At 36.9% G+C, this 18,240-nt stretch overlaps 1 protein-coding gene across 1 annotated transcript; it reads right to left on the minus strand.

Annotated features, from left to right (window-relative positions):
* Positions 1–13,006: 13,006 nt before the first annotated feature.
* Positions 13,007–13,808, minus strand: LOC148868833 (copper transporter 6-like). Its single transcript, XM_088973655.1, has one exon. The coding sequence runs from the start codon at positions 13,677–13,679 to the stop codon at positions 13,209–13,211; it is 471 nt and encodes a 156-aa protein (XP_088829781.1). The 5' UTR covers positions 13,680–13,808; the 3' UTR covers positions 13,007–13,208.
* Between the last annotated feature and the right edge of the window lie 4,432 nt (positions 13,809–18,240).

The raw sequence follows: 18,240 nt of genomic DNA on the forward strand, positions 1-18,240 counted from the left end.
TTTGATAAATGGACAATGGGTGAGCCACTCCATCAACGCAGTGACTAGAAAGAGAATGATGAGAGCCAGGACGTACATGCCGGTTTTGGTGCCGGGCCATTGCTTAAAGAGGATTTCGGAATTCCTACCCCAGAAAAAGGTCATATGAGTATACCTCTTGGCGGACATAGCAGTACTGTTTGTCATTTGGTGATCCATCATTCCCTCGAGGTTTCTATTGTTCTTGATTTCCAATATCCCTGTTTCTTTGTTGCTATGAAAATGAGAATGAAATTATATACAGAAGCTTGAAGTTGACCAAGTTGCATTGGTTTCGTACGCTCAGTTTTCATCTTTTGATAGTACAAGATATGGATAGTACAGCACAGACAAAACTGTAATTTTAGTCAGTTATTTAAAAATCCATTTTTATCCTTTTCCCATTTAGTTGGCAAGATCTAACAGTCAAAAGAATGCAACTCAAATAGATGCGAAAAGTTCGATTCCAATTTATAATTGGAAGTTAGAAATGAAGTTTCTGCCCTTTTTCTTTGTCTCATCTTTGCGCACCTCCAACCAAACAGTTTATGAACTGACAAAATATTTATGTAAAAACCCACTATCTCTTTTAACTACACCAATATTTATGTATACATTTGATGCAAATCATTAAATACAAAATCAATATATGGGTAAAGTGAGGGTGGGACCCATCATTCGATCGGTGCATAATTATGTAAGAAACAGATTACAGGTTAGATGGATGGATGATGATATTGTTCGTATGCCTCGTTACATGTATAGACCGGTAACAACCCACGAGATATCCCGGTATAACTTCATCCAAACTGGCATATCGAATAAGAAAAAAAAAAAAAAAAAAGAATTCATTCAAATTCATCTCTATCTCTATTTCAGACACATATTTTAAGCATCATCTCTCAAGGGCGCATGATAAGAATCATCTCACTCTCGAACAGCACGATTCATGCCATTTTAGTTATGTACTCCCCACGAAGTCTATCCCTTTACGCAAATCTCGTGAGAATTCGTTCATTAGCCTGGTCCTTATTGTTTTAAAGTGCCTTAAGTTTTTTAATAATGAATAAAATGTTTATCATTAACAATCTTTCGGCATGTGATGTCATGTAATAATTTATATAGTTTTTCTTAATTTTAGAATTATCTTTTTATGGTCTATTTGTAGAGTTATTATCTTTATTCATTCTTTTTCTTTATTCTCTTTTATCCTTTACTAACTGAGCAGGCATTCTGTTATTGAGTTGGCAATATTCCTTTAGTTTTCTTTCTGTCAAGTTTGTTAGTTAGTTAGAGATTATTCTTATATATAAACACTGCTTTTGTAATCTTTTCGGGAGTAGAGAATATATTGGAGTTCTCTCCATTTTCTTCTTACTTTTACTTTTGTTCATGGTATCAGAGCATCAAGATCTAGTGCTTGACTTTTTCTTTTGATTGGTTAAAGAAATTTTCTTATTAACGCTATGGAAGAAGAGGTGGATACCTCTGTTACTCAAAACGGTCGAAGTACGACTGGCCCTGGAGCTGTTGTAGAGATTACGAAAGAATTAGCTCTTAACTCGAACGGAGATCCTTTCTTCTTACACAGTTCGGATCATCCTGCAATGATGCTAGTTATAGCACCATTAACTGGAAACAACTACCTCATCTGGAGCAGATCTATGAAGATAGCTCTGGGTGCGAAACTGAAGTTGGGTTTCGTAGATGGAAGAATTGCTCAGCCAGATGAAGGAACAATAGAGTTTGAGCTATGGACAAGCGTAAACTACATGATAATTTCTTGGATCCTTACTGTATCAAATCCAAAGAGATATAAGTTCAATATCTCAAGGGAATGAATCAGTGACTTAAAAGGCTGTGGGACGAATTGACTTGTTTAATGCCCATTCCACCTTGTACCTGTGGTTCTGCTAAGGCAGTTGTCGATTTGCATTCATTCAATAGATTAATGCAATTTCTTATGGGTTTAAATGATTGTTATAATAATATAAGGAGTCAAATCCTTGTAATGGAACCCTTACCCTCTGTGAGCCGTGCTTATTCCTTGGCTCTCAAAGTTGAGAAATAGAGAAAATTAAACATAGCTTTTAATGAGAATATAGACTCTACTGGGTTATTTGCTAAATCCTAAAACACCAATCAACCATACAGAAGGGATGGAACTAATAAGGAAAATGCTAAGAAGATAGACATGGGTAGGAAGGAGAGGGATAGCAAGTATTGTGATCATTGCAATTGAAGGGAAATGTAAAGGAGACTTGCTTCAAGCTCCATGGATACCCAGAGTGGTATAAGGAGCTTAAGGAGCAGTAGAAAAAATCAAGAAACAGAACAATGACCAATATGGTGGAAACTTCTTTTGATTTTGGAACTGAGGAGAAGTTTGATGGAAAAACTGATAAGAAAGTGGATTTGGCAAATATGGTGCAACAAGAAGTTTGATGGAAAAACTTCTTTTGAAAGGGAAGACGACTATGGAAGGCAACCGTGTCAATTTTGCCAACTTAGACAACTATGCAGGTAATTCCTTCAATACTGAATGTGCTTTAAGTTTTGCATTGAATACTATTGACTTATTGAAGCTTGGTATTTGGATAATTGACACAGGGGCTTCAAACCACATGTGTGAAAATAAATCCCTTTTTGATAAGCCTAGACCCACTAAACATCCATTACCTGTTTACTTACCTGATGGATCCATTGAATTTGTTCATAGCATTGGAAATATTCATTTGTCAATTGATATTTGTTTGAAAGATGCCTTACACATTCATAGTTTTAAATTCAAACTCTTATCAGTAAATAAACTTGCTAAGTTTGCCCAAATAAAATTCACATTCTTACCAAGCCATTGTTTGCTGCAGTACCTACAGACTGAAACGATTTTGGTAGTAAGGAAACTGCTAGAAAGCTTATACATCTCAGACAACTATTGTCTTAGTAAATTCATATGTAATAAAGAGCCAATGAGTGACAAGTTTTTGAATTTCAATGATACTTTATTACCTTGTAATGCTGCTGTTTCTAGCAATGAAAATATGACTACTTCAAAAATTTCTCTTTGGTACGGCTATTTGGGACATGCTTCAATGAATGTTTTAAAGCATATTGATTTTCTTAAATGCTTGAATTTACAAAATGAGGTTGGGTGTGATATTTGTCACTTGTCTAAGCAACAAAGGCTACATTTTCCAACTAGTAGCATCACTACCCAACAATCATTTAAATTAATCCATTTTGATACTTGGGGGCCATATAAAGAACCTTCAATTACTGGAGCCACATATGTTTTAACAATTGTGGATGATCATTACAGAGCAACTTGGACCTTTCTGATGTCATACAAAACCCAAATACTTGCCATTTTCACTCAATTTTTCAACATGATAAATGCCCAATTTGATAAAACTATCAAAACCATAAGGCCTGACGATAGAATAGAGTTTATAAACCATGACTTCCAATCTTTTCTTTCTAGCAAAGGGGTGTTACATAAAAATTCGTGCACTTATACACCTCAACATAATGGAATTGTTGAAAGGAAACACAAACATCTCTTGCAAGTGGCAAGAGCTCTTATGTTTCAATGTAGCTTGCCTAAAAAATTCTGGGGACATTCCATCCTTATGGCTACTCATATTATAAACAGACTACCCTCTTCATTGTTAGCTTGAAAATCTCCATTTGAAATCCTATTTCATAAACCACCAGATTATACCAATTTAAGATGCTTTGGTTGCTTATGCTATGTGACAAATACATTACCTCATAAAAACAAATTTGATCATAAAGCATTTAAGTGTATATTCATTGGGTATAGTCCTGGCCAAAAGGCTTATAAAGCCTATGATATGGAAAATCATAAAGTTTATGTGTCAAGAGACATAAAATTTTATGAGCAAATTTTCCCTTTCAAAACCAATTCAGTTTTTGTTGACAAAAATCCATAAATTGTTTTACCACTACCCTTTTCAGATAATATTTCAGATATTTTACCAACATCTACATCAGATGTATCATCACCTATATCAACAGTAGATGAGCCCAATGAAACACTTGATATTTTGAATTCACCAACTCTAAACTAGTAGTAGAAACCATTAATCCACCTTATGATTTATTTCCTGAAATTACAGAACCAGAAACTACAGTCCCAGTTATTACAGACAACCTACCCCCTATCAGACATAGTACTATAATTAGAAAGAATCCAGCATGGCTTACAGACTATGTTACTAATTTGGCTTGCAACAATATTAGAACTACTGACAGAATCTTCAATCAGTCACTGTTTCATGCATAAACACCTCACACACCTCCAACCTATCCATTTATTCAATCACCTTCACTTTCTGCATCATATTTATCCTTTTTAGCTAATGTGTCAAATATTCAAGAACCAGCTTCTTATAATCAAGCCAAAACTAATGCTTAATGGATTAAAGCAACGAATAAGGAATTAGAAGCTTTAGATAAAAATGAAACTTGGGAACTCACTGATTTATCAGAAGGAAAAAAGGGCTATTGGTTCTAAGTGGGCGTATAAAGTGAAGTTGAACCCGGATGGTAGTGTGGATGGATACAAAGCCAGGCTTGTAGCCAAAGGCTTTCACTAGGTGGAAGGGATTGACTATTCTGATAGTTTCTCTCCTGTGGCTAAAATTGTAATTGTAAGAATTTGTCTTGCAATTGCAAAATCTAAACCATGGCCTATCCATCAATTGGATATCAATAATGCATTCTTGCATGGGTATTTGGATGAGGACATTTACATGCAACCTCCAGAAAGGTATTTTAAGGTTGCTAAGGGTCAAGTTTGCAAACTAAAGAGATCACTCTATGGGCTTAAACAAGCCTCAAGACAATGGAATGCTGAATTTAGTGACAAAATTAAAGCTTTTGGTTTCCATCAATTAGCTCATGATCATTGTTTATTTGTTAGGCACACATCTAACTCCTTCATTGCACTGTTAGTGTATGTAGATGATGTGCTTCTAACAGGTACTTTAGAAGCAGATATCATTTCAGTCAAACAATACTTGGATAAGCTATTCACTATCAAAGATCTTGGCTATGCCATGTATTTTCTAGGTTTGGAAATTGCTAAGAGTTCTTTAGGTATTGTTCTGATCCAAAGGAAATACATTCTTGACATTCTAACAGATACTGGACTCCTAGGTGTTAAACTAGCTAAAACACCTTTCCCTAAGGGTCAAAGGCTTTGTGCAAATAAATGACATACACTAACTGAATCAGAAAGATATAGAAGGCTTGTTGGGCATTTGTTGAATTTAAATATTAGCAGGCTAGACATCAACTATTTTGTACAACAGCTAAGTCAGTTCGTGAATTCTCCATGTAAGTCACACTGGGAAGCTATAGTGCACTTACTTAGATATCTAAAAAATTGTCATTCTAAAGGTCTTTTTTATCCAGCAGTCAATTCTCTTCAATTGGAAGCTTTCAGTGATGTAGACTAGGCCTCATATTCTGAAACCAAAAAATCCTTAACAGGTTTTTGCATTTCTTTGGGGTCAGGTCTAATTTCTTGGAAAACAAAGAAACAAACAACAGTCTCAAGATCATCAGTAGAAGCAAAATATTGGAGTTTAGCAGCAACGGTTTGTGAACTTCAATGGATTTCCTACGTTCTCAAGGATTTTGACATTCAATTAAAACTTCCAATTCCTCTTTGGTGTAATAATCAAGTTGCTCTATACATCACTGCCAATCCAGTGTTTCATGAAAAAACAAAACACCTAGACATTGATTGCCATTTAGTTAAAGAGCAGTTCAAGCAAGGCTTCATCAATCCTCAACATATTTTTACTCATCACCAAGTAGCTGATGTTTTTACAAAGCCACTTTCTGGTCCTCAATTCAACAACTTCATGTCCAAGTTGGGTTTACTTGATATCCACCAAACTCCAACTTGAGGGGGGGATGTAGAGTTATTATCTTTATTCATTCTTTTCCTTTAATTCTCTTTTATGGTTTATTAGCTGAACTGACATTTTGTTATTCCTTTAGTTTTCTTTTCTGTCAAGTTTGTTAGTTAGTGATTATTCTTGTATATAAACACTGCTTTTGTAACCTTTTCGGGAGTAGAGAATATACTAAAATTCTCTCCATATTTTTTTTACTTTTATTTACTATTTTATCCTTTATTATTCTTTAAATTTTCAAAACAAAACCCAATAACAATAATAGAATTGCAAAACGTCTTTCCACACAACATTTTTACGAATCTCACCTCTACATATATTACCCTTCTATCAGGGCGTTGGAAGAACAAGCCGATATGATCTTCAAGTAACTGGGGAAGAGAGAGAATGACTTTTCTTAAAATTGTACGTTGAAGTCCATCTCCGAAAAGAATTGAATGAACAGCAACCAGATGAGCTTGTCTGATGTTCTTACTTGGACGCAATGATGGAAAAATGCTCAGGGCTGAGAAGATCAGTTTAATCCGCCTTCAATTTAATATTAGTCAAAGGCTACAAATATACAACCATTGTTATGCACAGTTAATCTGACCTCCTCTGTTTTCCCATGTACCAAGCGAGCTGAATCAGATTAGTAACTAATCCCATAGATAGAATCCAAGACCTGTGAAATTCTGGAATAAAATGAAATAAATTAAGCAAACATCTCACATAGTAAACTAAAATAATTGAACACAGAATTTGATAAATAAATAATAACAAAATGAACTCAAACATGTAGGGTAAATCTTTGTAATCCATAAGACAGTGATAACAGCGACCATATATATGGGCATCCAAACCGAAAAAAAAAAAAATGAAAAAGCTACTAACACATAGGAGCATTACAGCGACCTCCTTACAGATACGGACAATAACTCCAAGTAGGGGGAGCTGTGGCATTCTAACTCTAATGAAGGATAAAATTGCTGTGTTTTTGTGTTAACGGTGAGTGCTTCTATTAAGAATAAGATAATGGAGGATGAAGCAGGTTGACTATATTATAAGTGTGGCCCTCTTTAGACCTTCTTACGGTTGAAAATTTTCATTTATGGGTTTTATTTAAAAAATTTGAAGAATAATAGGCGATGCCATTCCATTTGCTAAACCATAGGATATTTCAAGGATTTAACCCAAAAGAAAAAAAAAAGTTTTGGCTCTTCCAAATTTCAATTCTTGAACTTTGTGAAAAGACCACTTTTGACCCTATAAAATAGGGTTTCAATAACCTAATATTGTTAGGGTTTAGGTTTTATTGGAATGGGTTTAAGTTAAATCCCATTTTTTCCTCGTATTGGGCTAGGTCTAGTGTTTGGATTCAAACTTTGGGTTGGACCTAATTTATGCCCTCAAAAGCTGCAAGTCTATAATCCAGGTCCGCAAATTGGTCCAGCACAAGGTAATTAATAAAGAAATTTCGTAAAGCAAAAAAGGAAAAAAAATGACTTGGCATTCATTTGGATTGAGATAAAAAGGGGTCTAGAATTGGAATTAGAATGGTTGGGTAGAATTAGAATCTGATTCCCTTTCTTGATGGAACGGCACTTCCCCATTAGAGAGAATGGCCATTTCCTCCACCCTTGGGAACAAGAATCAATTCCTACCTATTTTGATTCCAGTTTGAACCAAACAAATGAGGGAATAGATCATTCCAATTCTGATTCAGAAGGATTTCAATTAGGATTTCAATTTTGTGAATGAAATAGACCCTTAAACTTTTATGACATCTCTAAAAATGCTATAACCTTCCCTTTCTTCTCAAAAAGGACAATGATAGTGAAAAGATAGGATATTGGAACAAGGAGAGATATTCCTAATGTTGTTGTGCATTGGGAACATCTCTTAATCAATGATAACATGCAAGTACGGGGAAATATTCCCAATGTGTCTCCATAATTCATGGGGAGATATTCCCAATATGCATTGCAAGTGCTACAAGGTATTTGCTCCTCATGGTGTGATTGGGGAGGTAAGGCGACAGGAGAGGTCCACTTGAAAGACGGTAGAAGGCCTAAAAGGGAAAAGTTGCAGGAAGCTTTAACAGAGGTTATGGAAAGGTAGGGGATTCGGTCTAGCAAAGCCTATGCATAAGGATGGTTTGAATGCGTGAGAGCTTTAGGCCTCTATTTATAGAGAAAATTCTCTAATAGAATAGGAAGTCATGTAATAGAAGGGGGAAGTTTTAGGGATGGCAATGGGGCGGGGATCATATTCCCCGTTCTCGACCTCGAGTTCAAAATAAATCCCTGTCCCCAACCTCAATCCCCACATAGGATAAAAGTTATTTTCCATCAATGATCCCTGACGAAGACTAGTTCCTCGTGGGGACTAAAATCCCTGAAATTTTTTAATTAATAGTGTTTTTTGAAAAATAAATTTACTTAAAATAAAGAAAACATTTAAAATATAAATAAAATTCTAAATATATTTTAACATATATATATATATATATAATATAAATAATATTATATATAATAATATATATTTAAAATATATAATTGGGGCCAGGGTGGACCGGGAACTGCATTCTCCATCTTGACCCCATCAGGTTGGGGAGGTCAAGTATCCAACAACAATGGAAAAATTGCCATCCCTAAAAACCTTCCCCAAAACAGGAAAATATATTAAGCGATTAGATTTGGAACAAGGAAACAAGAAGTAAAATTTTGGGTAAATTACAAAGACCCCCATATAATGGGATCTGTGACAAAGACCCCCTTGCGACAAAAACACCCTTCTACTAAAGACGTTAAATTACTAAAATACCCCACTAACCTTTTTATATTTTCTTTTTCTTATCCTTTTTCTCATAAAACCCATTTAACCTACAAAATAGATAACTGGTCATACCGATCTTCAAACCTTGTCCAAACTCAACCTTGGTTCATACTTGACTGACAACGCAACTCTCTAGGACCAAACGACCTGCATGGATTGGTTTCTCCACCCTGTACTGTTCCCTTATTTCCCTCCATTTCCTAGGTTCCGTCGAGACTAAACTGATCCCTTATTTCCTTCCCATAGACAGAACTGATCCATTATCTGTAACCCATTCCCAGTACTGTTCCCTTTCCCATATCGGAAAAAAAAAAAAAAAAAAAACAAAGAAGCTCCCATATTGCTCAGGCACACCCACTAGCTAGAACCAACTTTCTAATGGCGGAAAAGGATCAGACCCATCATTTGGCATTTGCCGTAGCTCCAACGGACGCGACGAAGAGTCAGCTGCACTGCCGGCGGCTGCATTGACATCCAAAATACCCTAGAAACGACCTTGATTCATTTCTACATGGACAACAGCGTCCCTTCATTTCTCCACCTGGACCAGTTCCGCCGAGCCTGCTTGGATCAGTTCCGAGATATGAAGGCCACGGACCCGGTTGAGCTCCTAAGCATATTTCCCACTTGTGGCTTTGGCAAATTTTGCTCAATGATCTCGTTCACCCCAAGATGGAGGAGTCTCTGTTCGGACATTTTGAGCAGCGTCGAGTGATTTCGATGGGCAACCACCCGAGGAGTGAGTTTTAAGAAGAGTTCTTGGCAATGGCCAAGGCGGTTTGGTTCCTTCACTTGCTGGCCTTCCCGCTCGAGCCGGCTCTATGCCATTTTTAGGCAACCAAAGGAGCTGAATTTCATCCTCTATACATGGAGAGTGTCATCGAGTTATTCGGCCAGTGGGAAACTAAGTCATTTACGGATTCCGTTGAAGAGTCTCAGGATAGCAGTTCCTACAGTTCAAGCTATGATATTTTGACGTCTGCTGGGACTACGAATGAAAGAACGGAACCATAGTAGTTCAGAAGAGGCGTCCTCGCCGCCTTCACTACGCTGGCCGATTCCAAAGTTGGAGTTGCAAAATTATTCGATTTGTGATGCTGACAAAATGCCCCATTTGGATAATAAGAAATTAGACAAACAAAGGATCAAATATTTCGGGCATATTCTGTTCTCTACTTTTTTTTTTCCTTTTTCTTTCATTTTGTTGATAACAATTTTCTGGTTAGCTCATTTTGACTGATTTATTCTGATTTTGGGATTTCCGGTTAATCCTGGGTTCAAGCTTGGAGACGGTTGGATCATAAAGTCTGAGGTGCATTCAAAGCCCAAAAGCACAAACAAGTTTTGTTTTGCCTGACTCAAAACGATGAGAAATCTGCCGTTGCAAGAGTAGTATGGGGATTAAAAATTATGGCAACGGAACAGGGGTTTTTGTGACAGACCCATAATACAGGGGGTCTTTGTAATTTATCCTAAAATTTTATATCAGTGTGGAGATTTCGAATTCTATGTTCCTATCCTTTTTCACTTCTCACGCCTTAATTGTTTTTATTGAAATATTAATATGTTGTTTTATCATTGCGATTATCATCGAGGACATCCTTCCAAGTAGTTTATTTGGTTCATTGTTTGAATGTGGGGGTTTGAGTTTGCAACTTGTGTCTTGGACACAATCTAAATGGAGTATGAAACTACGTAATTGTACACACATTGCGTCTCACACTCACCTTAAAGCATGTTGCATAGTCGTACATTCGGAGTATCTGTTTCATTCATGAATGATAAGATACAAGAACAGGAGATATTCCGCCTATACATTGGATTAACAGACGTTTCAAACGTCTTCCACTCCTTCTATTCTGTTTTTAATATATTAAAATTTATACTAAATTTTAAAACAAATAAAAAAACAAGAGTTAAGGGTTTCTTCTTCCCTTTTGTCAAATAAAAAAAGGTTTGCTCTCCGAGGAACTAAATATTTGTAAGCAAAAAAACTACGAATAAGATTTCTGACTTCTGGAATTTCTTGACCCACTGCAGAACCACAGCAAATCTGCCCAAACTAGAGCTTCTGGGCCTAGAAAGTAATAAATTGACAAGAAGCATTCCCGACTCACTTTGGATATCACAAAATCGCTTCCTTCATTTTGGCCTTTCACAGAACTAGCTTTTTGGTAAGATTCCCAAATCGTTAAGCCATTTCAACAAATTTATAGGAAATGTGTCGGCGTTGTTCAAAACAAACAGAACATTGTTGCGACTAGGGTGAAGCTTCCCAAGAGCCTAGAATATTTGGACTTGTCCCATAACAAGACCGGAGGGAGTATCCCCCAGGAGGCCATGGCCTCATGGGATTGAATTTGTATTAGCTAAACGTGAGCTACAATCGGCCATACAGAGAGATTCCATTTGGCGTGAACCTATGATGTGTTAAGGCTCAGTTAAGGACTACAACTACAAATGTGTAGGTAGGGGTGGCAAATGGGTGGGTTGGGTTGAGTTGGGTAAGGGTTGAATACCAACCTATTAACCCACTAACCCATCATAATTCATTGTCAATTCTTGTTAAAGGGTCATAATCCACCCTAACATTGACCAATCATGACCCACCCATATTGACCTACATGATCCATTCATATTGGTCCTTAATCACCCTCACCCATACTAATCCACCTATCCTCACTTATAAATACAATAATGAATCAGGACGGCCTGTATGCATGAAATAATAATTTTTAAGAGGAGCATGTCTCTCTCAAGATTGTCATGTGACATAAACAGGTCGGATCAACCTGTATACCCAAAAATAATAAAATTTTGAGAGGAACATCTCTCCAAACTACCACATGGCAGAAATTGGTCGGGACGACCCATATACCCGAAAAATAACAATTTTTGAGAGAATAATCTCTCTCAAAAATGCCACATGAAAGAATTGGTCTGGGTTGACCTGTATACCTAGAAAAAAAACATTTTTGAGAAAATAATCTCTCTTAAGACTGCTACGTGACAAAAACGGGTTGGATTAACCCGTATATCTGTATTTTTCGTGGAATTACCAGAACTAGAAACGGAGACGAGAGAAAGGAAGTAGACAATGAAAATGACACGGCCCACTAGATGGTGGCAGTGATGGAGGTGGTTTAAGAGGGGCTAGAGGCAGTGAAAATGAAGGCGACAAAAACTTCCAAGAGCAACAGCGGAACAGAGCTGTTGATTGCAGTGATTGCAGTGACCGATGTTAGTCCAGTGTCGGGACCAACTCCCACAACCGACCATAATGGGCCGTCCTGTGCCACTGTTTGTTAATGGAAGACGTTAAGAGACCGCGTGTCCAAGTGCTTCAACACCTCGAAGAGCAGATCTTTCATCGAGAAGCACAAACCCAATCTCTTGACTACTCACCTCCTCTTCTTCCCGGCCCCAAAGTCCCCAACCTCAGTGCTCATTAATTTATCTTGTTTGGTTGAATTATTAAAATATTTAAAACTGGGATTTGATGAAATAATGAGAAATGCCATTGATGAACGGGCATTTGTGATTTTTCACATGTCACCTACCGGATGGGTAAGTGCAGTTACTAAATTGTCCCATTTTAAAATTTCGAATAAGTGAATTATCGCGTTTTAAAAATTTACCGTTCAATCCACCCGAGTTGGATTTCTAGGGGTGGACTGGAATCCTGCCCGTGGATAGGATTTCTAGTGGTGGACTGGAATCCTGCCCGTGGATTGATGTCGGAGTCACGGGCAGGATGCGGTTTATATGGGGGCTACCAGAGGCTGTCCTCTTTCCAATCTGAGCCTAATATGTAACAAATCCAGCTTTCATGACAAATATATTACAGGAGCTGCCGCTGAAATAGCCACACGTTAATCGAGCTCATGCTTTTATCCTCGAAACTATTAGCGGTGGGTGGATGTGGATTAGGTTGGAGCAAAACTGATGTTTTTACCAATATTTACTTCGTTCTAAAAAAAAACAGAGCGAAATTGATCTTTCTGAGATTCAGAAACTAGATGTAGTTGAAGGCTTGAAGCATCCCCTAATCCCTTCTGTTTTTTTTTTTTTAATATTTTTTGAAAATAACAATAATTTATCGTTTCGCTTCAAATTTTCACTTCAATTTGTAACAACTGTGTTGTTGGAATAGATAGGTTAAAATCAATCATGTAATGGATCTTCAAGGAAGTTTCAAATCCATATTGGGTCTAAGAGAAATGTAAGAAAAGAGAATATTTCATTGAGAAATTGGACTTGAATCGAACTGATAACCGAAGAAATGCAATTTTAAAACCCTAAACTAAGACTATATACCCTCAGTTTTCTCTCTAATATAAATAATCAGTAATCTCCTAAACAAATCCCCAATGAAATAATCTCCTAGAGAGAGAGAGAGAGAGAAAAGGGAATAGATCTAACACCTCATGGAGGAAGATCAGAGGGTTTCTCATACGAAGGTATCTCGGATTGCTTAAAAACCAAGCTGCCGAAAAACAAGAACCCAACAGCGTGGCCGGCAACAACGACGAGGAAGACACCAGCGTTGAAGGACATAACAGCAAGCATTACCATATAAGCAAGTCCCATCCGAATTGCATGCAAAAGCGTCTGAAGCAGCCCTGCAACAACGGGGTTGTTTCTGGGTTTGATGAATCGGGAATGAGAGATCCACTCGACGAGCACTGAGAGCACGAAGACGAGAAGCAAGGCCAAGACGTACATGCCGGTACTGGTGCCAGGCCAGCCAGAGAAGAGAATTTCGGCGTTGTTGCCCCAGAAGAAAGTCATGTGCATCATCATCTTGTGATGCATGTGCATGGTGTTGTTCATGGTGGTGCCGCCGTTGGACGACGACATGCCCTCCATGCCGGGACCCATCATCGTTCCCGCCATTCTGGACTGGAGAGAGGCCTAACCCCTTTATCTTGGTGTTGGGTATGGAGGAGGACGGAGATGTGAATGTGAGAGGAGGATTTTAGGAAGAAGTGTTTGTTTGTTCGGGTGGTGTCGTCCTCTTGGAACGTGTGGGGGTGTAAAATGTGTAATACGTCCAAAGCCATATTACATCACAAATTAAGAATGGTGTACTATGGGAAGTAGCAGTACAGGTACAATACTAGTGATAATACATGTGAAATGTACGTCTTTCCTTTCAGGAATATCGGAAGTTCTGTTTTTCTCGGTGAGGTGAGAGCTTCTCTTTGATTCTTTTATCTTTCTTCGTTAATTCATCCTTGCCATTTCCATGCTGTAGTATTTATTGCCCAGCCATGCCAGTTTTCTCTTTCCCAGAAAAGGGTGGTGGAGTGTTGTAATTAACATGGGTTAGGATTGAAAATTACAATAATATATTTATTTTTCTTTTTGATTTCTTTTAAAGGGTTATACATACATTGGGGTGTGAATGGACCGGTTTTGGATTGATCCGTTAAAACCAAAATTAATTTTAACAGATTGGTCTAATAAGACATATTGAATTGAACCAATCCAGATTTAATGGTCCAAAGTATTTATCGGATTGTATTGAATTTGGTCCATTTATAATGAATATAAGAATATAGGTGTCAATGAATCAGGTTTGAGTTAGAATTAATCTAATTTAAAATAAATTTGAACATATTAGATAGTTCAATCATTAAATTAGACTGATTCAAAATGGTTTAAAATATTCATTGGATTCGATTGGACCTGGTCCATTTATAACGGATTAGATCAAATTGGACTAAATCCAGTCTAATTAACAATCCTAACTACACAACCGAGATAGCCCATCCCCATCCCCCAACCCATAACCCTCCAACTTAAGTGCAGATGGGATTTGATCCCGAATCTCCGCTATGACCGGAAGGAGAACTTACCAACCTCTGGTTGGCACCTTGCCAATTATATATTTATAATACCCACCGAAGATGCCTGATAATTGGCGAGGTACCTACATCTTTTAATTTTGTTTCACTAACCTTCCTCCCACTTGCTAAGTTACAATACATAACATATTTGCATACATGGTACAATGACATTGCATTGCCTTTTGGATTGGATTGATGAATACAAATCTGTGAAAAATGTGTTATATATATATATATATATTTCAATTAAAAAAATGCATGTGTGAGAATCATCAATTTAGGTAGAACTTGTCAATTAATTAACCCTAAACTGTTTTCAAAACATTTCAAATGGAAAAATCTCTTACACAAATTTGTATTGACCAACCCAAAACTCAATAACAATCCAAAACCATTGTACAAAAATACCTTTGTTTTACTAATCCTCCATAAGTTTTAACGTTTTGCTTTACTAATAGGAAAAAGAACATTTTGTTTTGAAAAATTTTACTGTAATATATGGCATATACTAAGGCTATGTTTAGTTTGAAGAAAAAAATAGGGAAAGGAAAAGAAAGGCAAAAAAATCTTAATAAATTTTGTATAGGTTTTGATACTTTTTTCCTTTCTTTCTCTACCTTTTCCTTCAAACCAAACATAGACTAAGAGAAACTTATTTCCTCATGTAGCTTCATGTCGATTTCAAATGTTTTGAGATATATAGCAACCCTCCTAAGTGGCATTCTATATTAAGTGTAACACATTTACGATAATCCTTTTGGTGAATTCTAAGTTCTACAGACATTTAGGAACCCTACCATTAGTAGCATAAAAACATGAACATTTTTCACCACTCCAATGTGTTCATCAATGCCTCGAATTCTTGTATATGGCTTCAATTCTTTTTTTACACCCAAAATCAATCGAAATGAATTTATTAATCAACTACCATACTGAACATTTTTTTTTGAAAAGTCAAACAAGAAAAAAGGTTTGCTTTCCTTCAAAAGCAACCCATTTATTTGAGGGTCAAGGCATTCAATGAAAGACATTTTATATGAGGATGAGGGTTTACAAATTCTTTGGTTCTTCTTGGCATTAGCAATATTTATGGTTTAATTTCTACAAGTTATCTTAAATAAGAGAAAATCTATGATGTCAAAAAGAAGGCTTTCATCAATCACAACTCTCTTGAATTTTTATGAAAACCCATATGGTTGGATCAGAAAAACCGGGAACCGGTCAGGTGACTAGTTCTGTTTTTCTTCGAAATTAGATTTTTGATAAAAAAAATATTGAATTAGTTGGTAAACCGTTGATCCGGGTGGTTAAAACGTTTAATGGTTTTGACTAATTTTTATTTTTTTGTCAAAACGGGCCAAACGTTTGACCAAGAACTAGACCCCTGACCGGTTTGTTGTCCAAGTCAATTTTTTCAGTATCATGTCTTTTGGGCATCATAGTAGAATCCCTTAAATAAACTAATTACTTCCATACAATACTTCTATCATCGTTGACTAGTTATGGCTCATTGGCTTACAACTTGACATCTTCTATTTGTATGAGGGCTTTTGTAGAATTGGCTTGGTCTAAATCACGATTTGTTATGGCTCATTGGCTTACAACCCCTCCCCTATGGAAGACTAGTAACTCAACCCCATGTCTCTAGTTAGAGATTTTACAAGGAGGTTAGTTGGCACCTACCCTATCCTATCGAGCATGGACTCATGAAAATCACGATTTGGCTTGGTCTAAATCAAGCTTTGAGCACAATACACAATCTCGTTTGCTAATCAAGTTGAGTTTGAGCGTAATAAAATTTGGCACAAAAAGCTTTCGAGCTAAATCAATTTTATATTATGTATAACATTTTTAATTATTATATGTATAGATTTTATTTTTTATGTGCAATTTTTTTACATATTTATGTTTTAATTTTTATAAAGTGTGGCTTACTGTTGATCTCAAGTAGAGACAAATTTAAACATATAAATTTTTTAGTCAAGTCAAATTTGAGCTCATGTGTGTAAGCTTCGGGAAACTCATCTTCGGCTCAAAGAGATAATGTCACCACCCAATTTTTTAGAGGGAATGGATCCGCTTTATCAGGGTTGGGAAAACTCGATTTAAGTCTTTGATGGTGACTCTATCCTCTATAGAAAAGTCACTAAACTGAAAGGTTTTGGGTTCCAAAGATTGGGAGAGAGAAGGTGTTAGGCACTCCTCTCTCCAAGCTGCTATAACAGTCTATTATAGAAGTAATTCAGGCTCAAATTCTAGCAAAACACTAATTAACAGGATTGCTTAAAGCTCCTGACATCCGATGAAAACATTCCCAACTTCACCCATAATTAATTTGAGGTGATGTTATTGGCTCTTAGGTGCTGGTTTCCCTAAGACCCTCACCTCTCTACCGCTTTTTCTCAAATTGGAAGAAGTCGGGAATGCAAGTTTCCTATGATTTTAGGCCGTTAAGTAATCTAAAACTAAACTAAAAGCATAGATATGGTGGAATGAAAGACTTACCTCTCGTGTACGGCCTTGAAACAAACTTTCCAGCAATTAAAAGGACTTCAAACAAAACTTGAGCAAGGCAGGAGCTCGGTTGAGTGTTTCTGGTGTTAGGTTGGAAAGCAAAATGTATGTATAACTAAAGTTGGAAAACTGTCTCTCTTTTTTGTAGGTCCGAGTCGGGCCTCTATTTATAGAGAAAATAGAGGGAGATTGGTCTAAAACACATCCAACTACAGTGTCTATGATTCGACAAAGTTTTTTTCACTGAAATAGGCAAGGATCTTGAGAAAGAAGGACCTGCAGTTGACTCTTCCTTCTTTGCGCAACAAATTTCCTTGATTTTGGGTGGCTTCTTATGGATTTCGTGCATTCAATAAGGGATTAGGGCGTGCTAGACATTGCAGCCCCGTATTTGAGGCTGACAGTGGCAAAAAACATAAGTTTGATGAACTTTAAAATGAAGTTTTGTCCTTTTTTAGTTTTAAGTGGGGGGCTTATTTGGTATTTTGAGCACTCTAAGCCTAATACGGGGCTGATGGAAGTGATGGATCTTTGATCAGATGTATTGATTCAGTTCAGACCATGGTCTTAGCCTATGGTTTTTCAATCAACTCGAAATGGAATCTTACTTTTCAACGGTCAAATGGAGGTGTTTGGTCATGAAATTTGATGTGCTAGGGTTCTTTGGGTCTCTAAACATGGTGGGGGGGGGGGGCTGATTGGTCAAATAAGGCTTGGATGGTGGAGATTTGTGACAGGTGAGGTTTTGATCAATAAGATTCGCCAAAACAGAATTAAGGCTTGATGTTGGGTCAAACAAGGAGATTTTGGGATAAAATTTGGTGGGTGTGTATGGATTGGATTTATGAGGCTGTTGTAATGGTTTGATTGTGTTAGGTATGTGCAAATCACGGGTTTTAGTTTTGAAAAGCGTCATGGTGTTGTACACGTCGAAATGGAATCTCTGATGGATGATGGGCTAAATCTAGGAATTTAGGGTTGAAATTTTGTGTAGTTGTTTGAGGATTTTGTTTCACGTAATGGAGTTTGATTGGGGATCAAGTATGGTGATGTGGCATAATCAAGACCATCGAAAGGGAATCATGTAGATT

This window comes from Nelumbo lutea, chromosome 2 (assembly GCF_056320005.1).
Source record: "Nelumbo lutea isolate HS-2025 chromosome 2, American lotus-T2T, whole genome shotgun sequence".
In the NCBI taxonomy this organism is placed as follows: Eukaryota; Viridiplantae; Streptophyta; class Magnoliopsida; order Proteales; family Nelumbonaceae; genus Nelumbo; species Nelumbo lutea.